General features: G+C 41.5%; 1 protein-coding gene across 1 annotated transcript in view; it reads left to right on the forward strand.

Annotated features, from left to right (window-relative positions):
* The window catches only part of LOC126094889 (DNA topoisomerase 3-beta-1), a 127,599-nt gene that overhangs the window by 12,554 nt on the left and 96,342 nt on the right, over positions 1 to 18,703 (forward strand). The window contains exons 3-4 of the mRNA XM_049909526.1: positions 2,995 to 3,192; positions 16,037 to 16,204. Coding sequence (XP_049765483.1) covers positions 2,995 to 3,192; positions 16,037 to 16,204 — 366 coding nt within the window. The remainder of the gene's footprint in view (positions 1 to 2,994; positions 3,193 to 16,036; positions 16,205 to 18,703) is intronic.

Raw genomic sequence — 18,703 nt, forward strand, 5'->3', positions numbered from 1 at the left:
GTCAGTCATTTGAAGCTTTTTTTGGGGACAACCACCCCCTTTCTGTAGTGAATTTTTAAGCATTTCTTCTATTTTTAGTTTCTCCAATTTTATGACTTTGTTCCCATTGCTGCTGGTTTTTAATTTCGGTTTTTTACTGTCTTAAGTCACGGGCTGGGCGCTAATGACCATAGAAGTTTTGCGCCCTAAAAAAAATGACATGACTTCCCCACCTTCGCCAAATTAAATGAAAGTGCTGGCGCACCTTAATACATTTTGCTGCCTCAGTAACACTAGCTGAAGTGCATATTTCTCTACCCTTTTGTGGCTCTACAAAGCTCTGATTCTGTCCCATCTTGATTGTGAGAGTCTTGCAATGGTTCAGCATCACCCTCAGCATTGTGGATACTGGACCCTATTCATTATTGTGGGGTCTGACTTGTTACAGGAGCCTTCTGAACTAGCCCTCTAAACAGCCAACTAGACAAGGCTGGAGTCCCTCGATTACCTACCAGGCACTTGCAGCAGCTGCTGAATTATGCTACGTGCATATGTAGCTTCCCTGAACAACCCAACAACTGTATCCTTTTACCTGGAAGGGAACTCCACCTCCCACAACAGCAACCCAGAACTGTGTTTACAATTGGTGCACAACTACAGTGTCTCTGTTTGGAACTGAATCTTCCTCCACTGTCACCTCTGGTCAGGGAGACATTGCATCTGCCCCATGGCTTGTGCCTCAACCTTGGCTTTGACTCAAAATATTCTTTGGTCCAGAAGGTTCCAGTGACCCCATGATTTTTCACCACCTGTTCTTGGCTGCCCTTGGGACATATCTGGGTTCAGAAGTGGTATCACCGATGGGTCACCAGTTGATGGATGAACAGGCTTTGCATAGACACATGCACGGCCCAGTGAACTCCACCCTCTGCCTCACATGGCTGCAGTGTCTTCACTGTTGAATTGATGGCCATTATACTAGCCCTGCTGCAGAACATTCCATTCCTCGCACTTCCTCTTTACCATGCGATGCAATTCGTGCACGGACACGTGCTCTGTGGGTTTTTAAACATTATCCTATGATGGCAAACTTCATTCATTATAAACAGATGCATGCAAAGTGTCGTAGCATTCTTCAGGATAGCAAAAGGGCTAGCTGCATTTCACTCATTATTTCTTTTAACAATTCCATCCTTTCCTCTGTTGTGTGGGCCAACCTCGGACGGCTCTCTGGGACCAAGATCCATTCTCCAATTTCTGGCCTGACAGTAGCGGACAATGTTATCATGGACCCTATTGCTATCTGCAACACCTTGGGCCACCATTTTGTGGAAGTTTCAAGCTCTTCCCACTATCACCCTGCCTTGCTCCATCGGAAATGAGTGGAGGCTGCTTGGGTGATACCCTTCCCTTCTCTGAATCATGAGTGCTACAATACCACATTTACTATGAGAGGGCTAGATCATGCTCTCAGTTCATCACGATCCTCCGCCCTAGGGCCAAATGCCATCCACATTCAGATGTTGCAGCACCTTTCTCTTGCGGGTAACACGTTCTGCTTAACACATACAGCCGCATCTGGGCAGAGGGCACATTTCACTGACACTGGCATAAAGCCACTACCATACCCATACCTAAGCCTGGTAAGGACAAAAACCTTCCTTCTAGATACCGCCTCAACTCTCTTACCAGCTGCGTTTGCAAGGTTATGGAACGTATGATTCATGCCCCGCTGGTATGGTGGCTCAAGTCTTGCAATTTACTGACGAAAGCGCAGTGTGGATTTCGAGTGTGGCATTCTGCAGTTGACCATCTCGTTACTTTGTACACCGTGTCATGAATCGTTTTCTGTGGAATCACAGACTGTGGCCATGTTTTTTGATTTAGAGAAGGCCTGCAACATCTGCTGGAGAACTAGTATTTTCCATACACTTTACACATGGGGCTTCTGTGGCTGCCTGCCTGCCCTGTTTCCTTCAGGAATTTTTAAAATATCAAGTTTTCTACCTTGTTGGACATCTTTATCCAGGAAAACGGTGTGCCTCAGGGTTCCGTCCAGAGTGTCGTCCTCTTTGCCATCACCATTAACCCTATAATGGCCTGTCTTCCACCAGGCATCTCCGGCCGCCTTTTTGTTGATGATTTTGCCATCTATTGCAGTTCTCCACGGACCTGTCTCACTGAGCGGCATCTTCAACGATGTCTTGATCGTCTTTACTCCTGGAGCATTGACAATAGCTTTCGCTTTTCCACTGAAAAAACCATCTGTATGAATTTCTGGCAACACAAGTGGTTTTTCCCACCATTATTACGTCTTGGGCCTGTTGCCCTTCCGTTCATTGAAACTACAAAATTCCTGGTGTTCATGCTTGATAGGAAATTCTCTTGGTCCTCCCATGTGTCTTACCTGGCAGCCCACTGTATGCAGTTCCTCAATGTCCTACATGTCCTCAATGGTACTTCCTGGGGTGCCAATCGAACCACACTCCTCCATTTGTACTGGTCCCTTGTCCGTTCGAAACTCGACTATGGGTGCTTTGTTTATGCGTCTGCACGTGCATCCATCTTACGGTGTCTCAACACTATCCACCATCATGGCAACTGTTTGGCCACGGGCGCCTTTTACACTAGCACGGTTGAGAGCCTGTATGCTGAAGCTGCTGAACTACCACTGTCTTAATGCCATGACTTTCTCCTCAGCAAGTATGCATGCCATTTGTCTGACATTCATGGCCACCCATCCTATGCCTCCTCCTTTGACGATTCCTCTGATCATCAGTATGGGGTGCTTAGAAAATTCATTGTATTTTTAGTTTTAAACCTTATTCATCTCATTATTTCTTTATTATTATTATTATTATTATTTATTATTATGCTTTGTACATCATACACATAATATTTAATTTTCAGCATACATATGTTATTTATGATTCCCCTATGCTTTATAATTACTAAACCAAAAACTTGTATTGATATTTTTTTAAAGTATGGAATCATTTAGTTACTGATTTGCAGGTTGAGTTATTTTCATGCCCTACTGAGAAGAAAGAAGCAACACCAAAATTAAAGATGCCAGCATTTCTGGCACATGAAGCAAAGGGATGTGACTACCTCATCTTGTGGCTAGATTGTGATAAAGAAGGTGAAAATATATGTTTTGAAGTGATTTCAGCTGTGCAGAACTCAATGAAAAGAAGTATTCATAATCCTGATGTAAGTATGATATTTTACGCTTTCTTACACATTAAGAATTTGCAAATAAAATAGCTCACAAATATGTGTGTCATGTTTGGGTAAATATCAGAATGAAGTTTTCTGTGCAACATGTAAATCTACTCTATCTTAATTGTTTCCTAAATGATGAGATATGTGTATAGGGGGAAATCACAGTAGTCCCTCCTCCTCCTCCTCCTCCTCCTCCTCCTCCTCCTCCTTCTTCTTCCTTTTTTTAGCCATAGGATAGTGGGATTCTTTGCCATAGAAACTTCAAACATGTCATAATTGTTTTTGGCAGCTTGACTGTTTAGCTGTAAGAATTGAATCCTGTAGAACAACACTTTTTTTGTTTTCGCCTTCCGGTTACATAAATCAACAGATCTGATTATGTGGCCAATATGAGGACAAACAATCCATACATTCCCTGTAATTCTATTTTCATTGTTAAATTCATACATCTGATTTTTATCATAGCTTAAGTATTTGTGGTAAGGTATTACAGCACATTCTCTAGATTTGCTAGTTACTATTTTGTTAGTGCACACCCTTTGCTAAAGTGATTTCCTCTGGCAAAACCTAACAAAAGACTTTGTTCAGAAATCAAAACAGATTGAATGGTATTAGTGAAAGCTTAATTTTGTTGTAAGGGCATTTATGCCTTTATCTTCTAAACAAATTATTCTATGAAAATCAAGTAGTTTTGAGATAACACATTTGTAATACATTCTGTGCAACTGCCACAGTTGTAATTTCTTGGTTTTTAGTACCTATTTGATCACAACACTTAAAATTAGGTTTAGCAACATGGGGAATACTCATGAAGACCTATTTGGAATAGGGAGATGACACATGTAGCCAACCAGTATCCATACTCCTAATTGTTACTCTGACCTGTGAACCACAGAACATCAGCACCTGGTATTAATAGTAGGACCGAGTGCACCAAACCAAAGCTACAAAAGTTAATGATAGGAGGATATATGCCATTTATGTCAGTTGATTTGATGATTACCAGCAAATGGTGTTATTTAGGGAAAAATGGATTTTTAACCACTCATAAAACCACAGAAATACTTTATGTGGACAAGACTAACAGGAAAGTGAGCAAGCATATCAGGAAACTACAATGTAGTGTAATTTACTAATAAAGTATTGTTGCAGTTGGGTGCTCTTCACTTGCTCAGATGTATAAGTGCTGAAGACTGTGAAAGATATAAATATTTATTTTTCATGTCCTGGTCCTGTGCTTTCTAAGTGCCCGTGCTCTTTGCAGAGGTGTTAATGGACGAAAGATTTCAGTAGCAAATCTTCATCTGACTCTGGGAATAAAATTTGTAGAAATCTGTGGAACAAAGAGATGGCAAACTGGCAGAAGGGGGTTCTCTCATGACAAGCATGCTTTTAATGATTAAGACATATTTTCCCAATGATACAATAAATGGACAATCGAAGAAAGCTCTTATAATGCATAGAAATGTAGTTAACTCATAACAGAAAATGTGTCTGTTGTAACTACATAGTACATGAGACTGGTCCAGTGTAACCCAAATATGGCTTTATTCATGAAGCACTCAACTACAAGGGAATACGGACTCCTGTGAATCTCCATGTAACAATACGCAATACATTGATGTGAATGGCACTCTGGAAAGAGACATGAGAGAGGCCAACTAGCACGCGCGCGCACACTCACACAACCACACACACACTAGTTGTGGGGTATAACACACCTTTGCCCTGTGCGAAGTGGACACCCAGGCAACGGAGGAGATGCCGGCATTCTGGCGAGAGACAAATCAATCAGGTCTGGAGTGACAGCAGTCAGTGCTGATGGAGGGGCAGGATAATGTGCTGGTTGGGCACCAGAGCATATGGCCAGAATGTGTGGGGACACGGGCTCATCTGAAGGCAGTGGGCCCGTGTGGTGCCTGATGACAGCACCAGAGTGGAGGATGCCATCACCATCTCAACATTGGGATCAGCAGGGAGGTTCCAGTATGGGGGCAGTGTGGCTGGACACTGGTGACAATGGCTGATTTTATGAGGGAAGGGGGATAGTGGAGGTGGCCTATCTGGAACAGCAGGCCTTAGCAATGGACCTGAGGCCAGAGATGGATCGACACTGAGTGCTAGGAGGCTGGAACTCATATACGCCACATTTAGATAAGGCAGCCAATTGGACGGGGCAGTGATGGGCTTGAGGTGGAGGGTAGTGGGTCGGGCTGTGGCAACAGGGGCCACACACATGAATTAGTGGTCTCTGGCAGCAGTATGGGTGCAGCTGACCCAGGTGGCATGCCGCCAGCCCGTTGGCCATATAGATGTCACACAGACGGCTTCCCCAACAGCAAACGACGGTAGCCGGTATCCACTTGGGGTGGCGACCAAACCCTCGCTTCCACACCACCAATCCCAGTGTGAAGCAGCCGTACGAACCAAGCCATTGCAGGTGCGGCGCAGGCCTCAGAAGGTGGTGCAGCATGTGTGGCTGCCGTTTGTTAAGCAACTCAGTCAGGCTCCTCTCCCCCCATGGGCATGAAGCAATAGTGCTCAGAAAATGAAGAAGGGCGCCTTCTGGCAAAGACTCCACAACAAACTGTTTCATTTGGGACTTTAGCCCTTTTAATGCCAAATACGATCTAATCGGATCGCGCAGTACGCACAAAAAGTGCCATGTACTATCTAATTGTACTGCCATTTTCACGCACTTTTCTTTCAAACTAAGGCACAGATCATGGTATATCGATGTCGTCTAAAGATAGTCGTCAGATACTTAGTTTCGATTGTCAATGCCAATAACCAATATTTTCGAGTTCCAAACACAAGGTTGTTTTTCGTTCGTTTGAAACGGTACAATGGCGCTGCCAAGGAAGAAGTCTTGTTTGAGTGCGATGTATACCACGGAAGTAGTGAAAGTGAGAACAATTTTGCAGGTTTTTCGGACAGTAGATCGATCTATGAGTGGTCTAGTGGTGATATTTCGTCATGTGAGTTATCAATAGCCGAATCTGCACCCAGCAGCGATGAAGACGATGTTGAAGAATTGACTGCAGCCAGCGACATGTTTGTTAAAATTGGAACTGATGAGTTGGACAATCCTGCTCCTCACTGCTTCACATTTTCATAATTACTAGGCCCCAAACATGTACCAAAAAATGCTATGCTAATTGATTTTTAAAAATTGTTTTTATTTTCAGTGCAACTGTTTACGATAATGGAAACGGAAACAAACAGATATGCTTGGCGATTTCTCGAAGCAAATGTAAACTTATCAGTGAACTCTCATGTGAGAAAGTGGTATCCTACCTCAGTGCTGGAAATGAGGGTTTTTGTGGCAGTAATACTAAATATGGGATTTGTAAAGAAACTGACAATTTTTAGTTACTGGTCCACAGACAAAAACATGGCAACTCCACGGTTATCCCAAATGGTTTTGTGAATTAGATTTCAGTTGCTTGTAAAATTTTTCCACTTGACAGACAATACAAAATTGTACCCTCCTGGGCATCCAGCATATGACCCCACTGCAAAGTTTGATATTATGCTGAATATTGCCAATAATGTGTTTCATCACCATTATACGCCTCATCAACAGCTGAGTGTTGACTAAAGTCTTGTTGGCTCTAAAACTAATTCTCAACTTGTCCAGTATCTCCCTAATAAACATCACCACAGATTGGGTGTTCTGGATGCTATGTGATTCTGTGGTGAACTACTACTGCCTTGCATTTTATGTGCACCGTGGAGCAAGGTGTGAAGCTGACAGAATGGAGATAAAAGAGCACGGATTAGACTAGTAGTTAATACAAATTGCTTGCTGTTGGTAATTACAGGAACAAGGGGTACCACATTTTCTGTGACAGCTTTTTCACGTCAATCCCAGTAGTGGAAAAACTGTATTCCATGGGAACCTTCCTCACTGGCACAATACGGAGGAACAGAAAATTTCTCCCACCTAATCTTCTTTCCAAATTTGACATTGGGCAGGTCAGATTCTTTAGAAAGGCCTCGTGCTTCTCTGTGGCTTCAGGGAAAAGAAGTCACAGAAAAATCTAGTTATGTTGATCAGTTCTTCCCCTACTGAAACAGTGTCAGAGAGAAGTATTCGCAAACGACAGACTTTGAAGAAACCTGCTGTCATATTTCAATATAATAAATACGTGGGTGGGATTGATTCCTCAGATATGATGACATACTTTTATCTGGATGCACTTTGGAGAGTGTAAGGAAACTGGGAATATGTATCCACAACCAAGAGCCAAAAGGAATTCAAGAAGGGACCTGCAAAATGTTCATGAATGCATTCCCATGGCTGACGTGAAGTAGACCAGAGGAACAGAGACACCCTAGGAGCTGCTTGTTGTCAGGCACACAGGTCACAAGCCACTACAAAATGGACAATTTCACCATCGATCCCTGGCCAAGGAACATGTCTCCTACCTAACACTTTAGTGTGCAAAATTCCCCACTCGTCCTGGTGGTGAAGGCACAGAACCTAGTGCCATGATGCGGTGATGACTACTCTGGGAGAGAGGTTTTCTGTGGACAACAGCGAAACACTGTCAAAAACAGAGAGGTGATACCATAAGAAAAACTAGTTGCGCAGAGGGTCGAAGCCCAACTCAGTGGTTTATCTGGCCAGCCCTGTTTGACAAACCAAACCACCTGGCAGATAACCAGGTCAGCAGCAATGGCAGTTGCTATGCTTGAGCTCATAATTGGGAAACCCTCAACTGCAGCCTGTGTTTCATTATCAAGATGAAAGCAAAACTATTCTTCACAATCAAAGTAGGTTCAGGACCCACAGAAAGACAGAAGAAAGCACCCAGATTAGCACATTTGAATTTGGGTCGAAAATGGATTTTGTAATTGTAGTGAGACAAGAGCAGTAGCCAGCATTGTAGGCAGTGTGACTTGTCAAGGCAAGGAAATGTGAGGGTTAAACAAGGAAACTGAGGGTTTATGGTCATTAATAAGATGAAACGTGCAGCCATACCAAAAAATAAAAACCATAAGATTTCCGGAGAGCACAGACTATGGCAAGAGCCTCTTTTGCCGCCTAAAAGTAACACTGCCAGGCTGAAGTGAGAGGTGTAGAGGCAAATGCAACAGGTCATTCAGAGCCATCAGCATACTGGTGTATGAGGGCTTTACTGTGACGTGTCACTCGCCAAAACTGTGTACTGGCCCTGAGAGAATGTAGCTAAACAAGGCGCCGAGAATAGTTTGGATTTCATTTGACAAGCATGTTCACATTTCGGAATCCAGCAAAAAGGTACATTCCTGTTGTAACAAGGCATGCAATTGGTGGACCAAGGAGGCCACCCACAGCAGAAATTTATGGTAGTTGGCTATCTTCCCGAGGAAGGCCTGAAGCTCCTCCATAGATGACGGGGGAGGCATAGACGTAACAGTGGAGATGATACAGTAGAGGGTGAATCCTGCGAGACCTCGAATGCCAAATAAACAATAGAAGGCTGGAGGGAAGAGAGAGAAAAAAAAAAAAAAACTGAGATTTTGCGAGGTTGTACTGTAAGCCCATGGACTAGAAGACAAAAAACAAAATGTGCTAATTTTGCAAGTTATCAGCAGTGTCGGAGCCCATGATGATATCGTGTAGATAATTAAATCAACCTGGGACAGGCATTGTCAATTGCTCTAAAAGTCAATGGAAAATAGCAGAGGTGCTAGTCACGCCAAAAGGAAGGAGCAAATGTTGATAGAGACCAAAAGGGGTACTCAAAACCAGAACTCACTGATGAGAGACTTCACCTACTACAGGAACCTGCAAACACCCTTCAACAAATCACTTTTCAAAAATTATAAGCCACTATATAATTCCGACAACAGTTCCTCCTGGCATGGGAGAGGATACTTATCCATGATCAATTGCACGTTGACAGTAGTACTGAAGTCATTGCAGGGTCTAAGTTTCCCCGCCGGTTTCTGAACTACAACCAACGAAGATGACTGTTCACTAGCCATAACATGTTGCACCACCCCTAGAGATTGGAGTCCATCTAATTCTGCTGTCACTTGATCTTTCACAGTGACAGGAATATGATGCACATGACAACAGCGAAACTGAGCTGTGGATTTCAAAGAAATATGAGCAGAGACATTTGTAGCACCCTCTATACCTTCCCAAAAATAAGTCCGAAAAACCTGCACACAGTATTTCCCACTGAGAATACTGTACGTGGTCAGACACAAGGTGAACTGAGTCAGTGATAGAAAATCCAACTGTAGAAATTCATCCATTTCGAAAAATCTCTCGACACTGGCATCAAGAACCGCCAAAAATACAATGGAGCAAACCACTGACTTGTAAAAGGCAGATGCCATAAATTGTCCCAAGAGTGCAATTTTCTATTTGTTATAATTGACCATCTTCACCGTGACCGGAGTAAACAGCGACGAGCCTAAACTCACATAGATTTGAGAATTCAATTATGTCGACCTGTAGCCAAATCTTTTGGGTGAAAAACGCTTACCGTATTTACTCGAATCTAAGCCGCACTTTTTTTCCGGTTTCTGTAATCCAAAAAACCACCTGCGGCTTAGAATCGAGTGCAAAGCAAGCGGAAGTTCTGAAAAATGTTGGTAGGTGCCGCCACAACTAACTTCTGCCGTCGAATATATGTAGCGCTACACAAGCATGCTTTGTGGGCACAAAGATAAATACTGGCGCCAAAACCTTTTTTTTTTCCTCCGCCCCGAGTTTCGACCACTGCATTTTCATACATTATCCAACGAAGTAAATACAAATTCCGTATTGTTCATCTTCGAATGTAGCAGAATTTCAATGTACTACGAAAATCCGACTGGCAAGACTGTTAGGGATGTTTGTGAATATGGCCAACTCTATGTTCTGAGTTTTTTCCTGCCTGTGAGAAGAGATGGTTGCTAATAGGAACCTGATGAAATGTGAATCACATGCAGTATTCTCTTCACCATAAGAATAATACGAATATAAACATTTTGCCATGTATTCCTTCGTGTTTGCTGCTATCTCATTTAAATCCTGTCTGCCTAATAAACTACGAAACTAGAGTGAGACAACAGCAAACGCGGAAGAATATACGTATCGTGTCATGTTTATATTCGTATTATTCTTATGCCTAATAGTGATATAGTCAGAAATGAAGCAAGGCAACTGACTAGATTTTAAATGTAAGATGACTAATTTCTGTGCAGAATTTGATGTACTAAAGAAGCGGCCGCAAAGATTTTCAAACGGAGAAAAATTTGCACCTAACTCTCGTTCAGAACATGTTCTATCACACGCAGTCTATTATTTGGTTCTTGTTGATCATTATCAAAGAAAGCAGCAGTGTAAGTAACAACAAATAGCAGTCTCTTGCCATTGTTTCGCTAATGAGACGATTCCTCTTTTTTTTTTAAGCGGCGGTAGTGCGCACAAAAGCAAGTCATGCCACGAGCGGCGACAGGCCGTACACACGCACTATCAGAATGCGCCAAACAATGCATGACACAGTACAGTAATGCATTTTCAGCTTAGAGTGACGTAAACACCTACAACAAAAAAAAAAAACGGCACTTATCAGATCAAAGCAAAATAAGCAATCGATTCAAACCAGACGAAGCACGTGAAAAAGGAAGGGTACCCGTATAAATATGGACGGAGCGCCTGACGCATAGCGATGGCTACCTGCTAAGCTTACGACTCGAACCAAACTACTGTAGCTGTATCGTCTTTCATTCGACCTAAATTGTGTCTCATATTACAATGGACCAACTTTGTTTCGATTTGGAGGTGCGGCCTAAAACTTTTCTCTCCCCTTGAATTTCGAGTCTCAAATTTCAGGTGCGGCTTAGATTCAGGAAATATTTTTTTCCTTTATTTCGAGTCTCATTTTTCAGGTGCGGCTTAGATTCGAGTGCGGCTTAGATTCGAGTAAATACGGTACTTGGGAGAAGTCACAAGCATTGGAATCTTACAGTTCACTGCCATGTCTGTATCCTGAGCAACCTTCAGTGAACAAACTGGGGAGGCAGTGTGTCTTTTATTTCGGCAAGAAATTACAAATAGCCCAGCATGTAGGACACTCCAAATATTTGTGCTGGACAAAACAGGAAGGACAAGATGGAAACATAGAACTGTGACATCAGCATGGTGGTCGCGGCTACTTGTGCCAGCCTTGGTCTTCTGAGTGCTGAGCCCACATGTTTACTGCCACCAGTGCCGCTTCCTCGTGCAAGTTATCTGTCATCCTAGTGGGTACATCTTGTGGCACTCCTGCCACATCACACCAAGCTTGAACTTGGTTACCCGCTATCTGAGAAACTTCAAAATATTGTGCTATTTGCACAACTTCTGCCAACTGTGATTTTTCACAGAGTAGAGCCTTTTGGCACACTTCTTTGTCCGGAGTAAACAGATAATTGCGTCGTATGCTGCAGAGTGAGTGCAAACATCGTTATGGGCTAGTAACGAACTGACATTTATGGCTAAGGCCATGAAGTTTGGCTCCCCAGCTATTGGCATCAGTAGAAGTCAGCTTGTGCCGCTATGACATGTATTCATTTTCAATGGTAGTTGGACAATAAGCTGCCAGTTCTTGTAGAGGGGCAAGTTGACACAGTAAATGATACACCTTAGGTGGAATCCACTAGAGGAAGAAGGCTTTGAACAAATTCGAGTCAGTCACACTGAAGGCCAAAAAATGCTGTCTTGAGTTTTTTTTCGTAAGCGTCCCATTGCTGGGCTGAATCATCATGTGGAGGGAAAGCAGGTGGATGGACCGATGGAATGATACCCTGGTTATTAATAGAAGCCGGCAAGGTGATCACAGCTAAAGTAAACTGTTCAGTCAAGGCCTGCAGCTCAGTGTCTGTAATGAATAAATCTGAAGAAACTACATGTGAAGATTACATATGCAGAAACCATTCCAAAATCATTGTAGTACATGAGACCAGTCCAGAGCAACCCAAATATGACTTTAGTCATGCAGCACTCAACTAAAATGGAATATGGACTCTCTGATGTGAATGGCAGACTGGAAAGACACACAAGAGAGGCCAACTAGCGCTGCTCTGTGCATATATGTGCATGAGTCACTGGTAGACAGCAGGGTGGAGACATCAGTGCGCACATGCCTCCCTTAGGCGGTCTCCATCAGCTGGTCCCCACTGTTACAGTTGGTAGCCAATTCAAACATGCATGTGTGGCAACACCACACTCAGCACGCACACACATTAGTTGCGAGATATAATAGTGTTGGAAAACGAAATATGAATAAGAGATATTGCACCCTATTTCAAAATTGGTCACATGGAGGAGAAATGCTGACATTTCTCTGAAATGCATTGGAAAATAAATATAAAATAAAAGAAAACTAAAAACAAAATTTTAGCTTCAAGTCCATACCTTAAGAAAATACTTGAGTGTGGCTATGAGAATTGTAAAAGTATTCTGAATTTATGTCTTTGAAACTTTTCTCCAGGTGGTTTACTGCTCAGACAAACACACGTACTGGTTGTTTCGTATGCTGTAATATGCATTTTGTATATTAAATATTCTTCTTCTTCTTGACTTCTAAGGGGCTCATAGCTCCCCTGCCAATCTCACTTGTTGCCTCCAAATGCTTCTGTGTTGTGCTGTTTGCTGCCAAATATTTATGTCCATATTGTTGCATATTGTTTTAATTTCATTTACCCATGTACTCCTAGGTCTGCCCCTTTGGTCTCTTACCACCTGACTTCTCCATGAGTGTTCTTGAAACCCCTTGATCCTCTTTCATTCTCAGCAAATGGCCTACCCATTGAAGTTTCCTGGAATTTATTATGCTCATTATTGTAGCTTGTTGTAATAGCATGTGGCGCTCTGTCTTGTGTCTTCTCATCCAGCTTTACAGTTCATTATCGTAGTATGGGTCAAAGATTTTTCTATAAACTTAGTTTTCTAATACTTGTAATTGGTGTTCTTCCCTTTCAGTTGAACTCCATGTTTCTGCAGCCTATGCTAGGACTGGTCTGATGATTGTGTTATTTGGTATCTGAATAAAAAAATAGTATCTGAAAAAAAAATCAGTTTCTGAAAATATAATAAAGATCTACTCACAAAACGGTGGCAAGAAAACACACATATAAAGATACTGAAATTTGCAAACTTTTGGAGCCAGTGGCTCCTTCTCCTGGCAGAATGGTTGAAAGGGGAGAAAGAGGGGTGAAGGAAAAGGACTACTGAGGTGTAGGAAACAGGTTGAGTTTGTAAAAGTTGCCCAAAACCCGGAGTCAGGGCAGACTTACTGGATGGGGTGAGAAAGAACAATTGATTGTTGGGGACCACACTGAAAGATTTGAAAACATGAGAGTTCAAAGGTGGAGGATAGAGTAATCCCCAAGACAAAGGGTACTGACAAAACATTTGCATGACTTAATATGAGCAGAAGGTTAAGTGCGTTGTGTATGTAGAGGTGGGGGCAGGGAAAATAAGAGAGGTCAAAAAGTAGTAGATATGAGGTGAAAAAAGTCATGGTATACCTGCTGATATTGTATCGGACCACCTTTTGCTCAGTTTAGTGCAGCATCTTGATGTGAAATGAAGTCAGCAAGTCGTTGGAAGCTCCCTGCGAAATACTGAGCCATGAGCCTCTATAGCCATCCATAATTATGAAAATGCTGCTGGTGCAGGATTTTGTGGACAAACTGACGTCTCGATTATGTCCCACAAATGTTCGATGGGATTCATGTCGGGCGATCTGTATCTCCAAACCATTCACTCGAATTCTCCAGAAATCGATCACGAACAATTGTGGCCAGTAATGTGGTTTAATGTCATCCATAAAAATTCCCTTGTTGTTTGGGAACATGAAGTTCATGAATGGGTGCAGATGGTGTCCAAGAAACCAAATGTAATCATTTCTAGTCAATTATTGGTTCAGATGGACCAGAGAACCCAGTCCATTCAATGTAAACACAGCCCACATCGTTATGGAGCCACCATCAGCTTGCACAGTGCCTTGTTGACAATTTGGGTTCATGGCTTTATGGGGTCTGCACCACACTTGAACCCTACCATCAGTTCTTACCAACTGAAATCGGGACTCATCTGACCAGTTTACGCTTTTTCATTTGTCTAGGGTTCAACTGATATGCTACTGAAACTCATTAATGCTAAATTTTGCCGCAATGTCTCAACGCATACATTCATCTTACATTCCACATTGATGTCTGCAGTTACTTCACACAGAGCTGCTCATCTGTTAACACTGTCACCTCTACGCAAATGCTGCTGATCTTGGTCATGAAGTGAGGCTGTCAGCCACTGCGTTGTCCGTGGTGAGAGTTAATGCCTGAAATTTTGTATTCTTGGCACACTCTTGACTACGTGGATCTCGGAGTTTCATAGCGATATCTGAGTTGGGCTGTCTCATGTCCACCTATCTTTCCATATTCTGAGTCTGTTAATTCCCATCATGCAGCCTTAGTCATGCAGGTAACTTTTCACATGAATCACCTGAGTACAAATGATAGCTTGGCCAATGCACTGCCCTTTTATATCTTGTTTACGTGATACTACCACCATCTGTATGTGAGCACATCACTATGCCATGACTTCTGCTACTTCAATGTAGGAAAGTGAAAGGTAATGAAGAAAGAAATAGTGAGAAGATATGCTGAGACTGTTGAAAGTAACGTAAATTAAGACCAGTTGGGTGGCAAGAATGAAGGACATGTTGTGACTCCAGTTCCCACCTGCGGAGATCTGAGAAGCTGGTGTCTGGGGAAAGAATCCCGATGGTACATGTTGTGAAACAGGCACTGAGGTCATGACTATCATGTTGTAGATCATATTTTGTAATCATATATTGTGTGTTGCGAGTATACACTCTCAGCCCAAGCCAATTCATCGTAACTGATAATTTGGTAGTAGTCTTGCCAATGTAAAGGGCTGTTCAGTGTTTATATAACAGTTGATACATGACTTGTGTTGCTTCACCGGTAGCTCTCCTTTTGATAGTACTAGTGAAGACAGTCACATGGATAGGAGCCATTGGGTAAGGACATGGGTGCTGAAGAAGATAGGGTCGGACAAAGATATTGTGGAGATTGGGAGGACAGCAAAAGTCTATTCTAGCTGTGGTGGGCGAAATGTTGGACAGAAGGGACCTCATTTCAGACATGATTTTAGGAAGCCATAGTCATGTCGGAGTGCCCTTCCAGTGCTGATAAAGAGAGAGGTAACGACATTGGATGCCACATTTGGACACCTCAGGGGACTGCTTGGAAAACTGCTAGGTGTATTTAGTGCTGATGTAAACAGAAGTTTTAAAATCTTTACTAGTACTTTTATTTTACACCTAGTACTTCCACAGTGTGCAAAAGAAAGCATTGTGAATTGTAAAACACACAGGTAAATGTATATTACTGTTTGTCATAATTGCTCAGATGCTTAAGTATTAGATTAATAAGATAATGGAAAATTACAAATAGAATGTGAAAAATTGTTAAGTCAACCTGTCATTAGGCTGTGGAAGCAAGGAGCAGTAAATAGGCCCCTAAGCAAGAGGTTTAACTTAAATAACTCGGTTTTGCGTTTTTTCTCTAGAGCAGTGCATAAATGCTCTCTCCCCCCCTCCCTGCTCCCCCCCCCCTCCCTGTGTGTGGGTGTGTGTGTGTGTGTGTGTGTGTGTGTGTGTGTGTGTGTGTGTGTGTGAGAGAGAGAGAGAGAGAGAGAGAGAGAGAGAGAGAGAGAGAGAGAGAGAGAATTTCCAGTATTAACATTCTTTATAGTTATTAGGCAAGAAAACGGATATTCCATGGCAACGGATTTTAATTGTAACCTTGTCAAGTTATTTCTACTTTTATTTTTCAGGTGGTGTACAGAGCACATTTTTCAGCTATAACAGAAAAGGACATCAAAGCAGCAATGTCAAATTTGGGAAAACCAAATGAAAATGAGGCAAAGAGTGTGGATGCAAGGCAAGAACTGGATCTCAGAATAGGATGTTCGTTCACAAGATTTCAAACAAAATTTTTTCAGGTGATGCTCCACTCAAATGCACACAGAGATATCTGGCACAGGATGTGATGTTATGAGCTGGTTTTCAACCCCATCTTTCCTTTTGTTTTCCATTGCCTTTCCATGTAGTGCTTTTGTCCAAAAATTTTGTTTGTTTGTATTTTCAAGTCTTTATGTAACAACTACAGATTTATTTTTGAATGAACATTTCTTTGTGTAAGCTAGTCTACTTTTGATATTTTATATGCTTTGAACAGCTTTTATATTTTACTAGTGTAAAACACTATTTCTCCTATACTTTTATATCAGTTACTATACTCTTCATTTCCATTTTCAAATAATTACTGCCTTTTTGATATTTTTAATTGTATTATTTGCTACATTCCTTTGTTAATTTCTAATTTTCCATCCTACTTACACTACAGATTCACATATTTTATTTCACTGTACACTGCGGGAAGATTTCTGTCAGTTATGCACAATACCTGGAAGTTCAGTTCCATGATGGGGTCTAGAAACACGAGATAGGAATCAGTGACTGTAAGGCTGTTGCTACATGGTCGTTTATCAGTGGTGGTGAATTGAAAGTTCAGATTGAGGATCTATTGAACACATCAGTTTCGGTACAATTTGTTATAATAAAATGACAGGAAAAAACATGTTGGTGTTTAATGGCTTTTCATATTTAGTGCTTTTAGAACTGTAACTTGAGAGCTACAAAAATATACTGATTCTAGGCACCAGTGCAGCAAATATTTATCCAAAATGCTTCATTTTTTGTATGATTTGTTATAATTACATGTCAGTTAATGACATAATGACAGTTTAACCCTTGAGGAAGTGGTAAGATGAAAGACATAGTTTTGAAACTGGTGTCTGTTAATTGTAATGTAGTGGATGGAGTCCTGGACTGTGGTGCAAAAGGTTACGCATTCATGTTTTGCTTTCTGTGTACATTTTTTATCCACTTTCATATTTTCTAAAAGATTCTGGAACTTTCTTATCTACTTAATACAAATATGCTCTGGGATATTTGATGTTATGAAAGTACAAGAGCGAGCGAGTTCGATAGTCTGAACATACCAGGAAACATGCACTAGTGAAGTCACTGAACTGCAGGATTGCTGTGTTTAGTACTTCCTGATTTACTCTCAGGCCAGTATTTATGTATTTATTCATTCATTCATTCAAACATGTTTCCAGATTTCAGTCCTTTATGAAGATTGTTTATGCAAATGTGTGCATGGACACTTGCAACCCCCAGTAATGACTGAATAATGTTTATAATTTGTACTACAGGCAGAACAACACGCATAGCATATAGACAATGCAGTTAATGTAACATAAAAAAATAATGGAATAGGATTTAAAGCTCAGGGAGAAGAAATAAAAACTTTGAGATTTGATGATGACATTGTAATTCTGTCAGAGACAGCAAAGGACTTGGAAGGAGGATATAAGATGAACATCAACAAAAACAAAATGAGGATAATGGAGTGTAGTCAAATTAAATCAGGTGATGCTAAGGAAATCAGATTTGGAAACAAGACACTTAAAGTAGTAGATGAGGTTTGCTACTTAGGCAGCAGAACAACTGATGATGGCTGAAGTAGAGAGGATATAAAATGTAGACTGGCAATGGCAAGAAAAGTGTTTCTGAAGAAGAGATATTTTTTAACATCAAGTATCGATTTAAGTGTCAGGAAGACATTTCTGAAAGTATTTGTATGGAGTGTAGCCATGTATGGAAGTGAAACATGGATGATAAACAGTTTAGATGGAAAGAGAATAGAAGCTTTTGAAATGTGATGCTACAGAAGAATGCTGAAGATTAGATGGGTGAGTCATGTAAGTAAGAGGAAGTACTGAATAGAATTGAGGAGAAAAGGAATTTGTGGCTCAACTTGACTAGGGGAAGGGATTGGTTGGTAGGACTTGTTCTGAGGCATCAAGAGATCATCAATTTAGTATTGGAGGGAAGTGCAGAGGGTAAAAATCATAAAGGGAGACCAAGAGATGAAAACACTATGCAGAATCAGAAAGATGTAGGTTGTAGTAGTTATTCAGAGATGAAGACACTCACACAGGATAGAGCAGCATGGCAAGCTGCATCAAACCAGTCTTCAGAGTAAGGCCAGAACAACAACAACAACAACAATAAACTGGCAATTTTACACGAGTACATTTTTGTAAAGAAACAGTGTAGTGTGTGTGTGCCAGCCACTAGAAAGCACTGCAGTTGCAAATTACGGTCAGCATATCCCATGTGATGTACCAGCTCATTTCTGAGTGCGCGCCGACCATGATAGGAACCACATTTGTTGTACTTTATGATGAGAAACAATCTCCTATGCGAGGAGAGCTTAAGTGATGGGAGGGACAAATCACAGCCCAGTAACTAATATTAGGAGACTACTAGGAAAGCATAGAGTGTTGCATATCAGAGTCAATTTAAGCTGAGCTATTACTGACAGGTAAAAACTGAACAAAGTTGAAACAAGCATAAAGACAATTTTGTGA

This window comes from Schistocerca cancellata, chromosome 8, assembly GCF_023864275.1.
Source record: "Schistocerca cancellata isolate TAMUIC-IGC-003103 chromosome 8, iqSchCanc2.1, whole genome shotgun sequence".
In the NCBI taxonomy this organism is placed as follows: domain Eukaryota; kingdom Metazoa; phylum Arthropoda; class Insecta; order Orthoptera; family Acrididae; genus Schistocerca; species Schistocerca cancellata.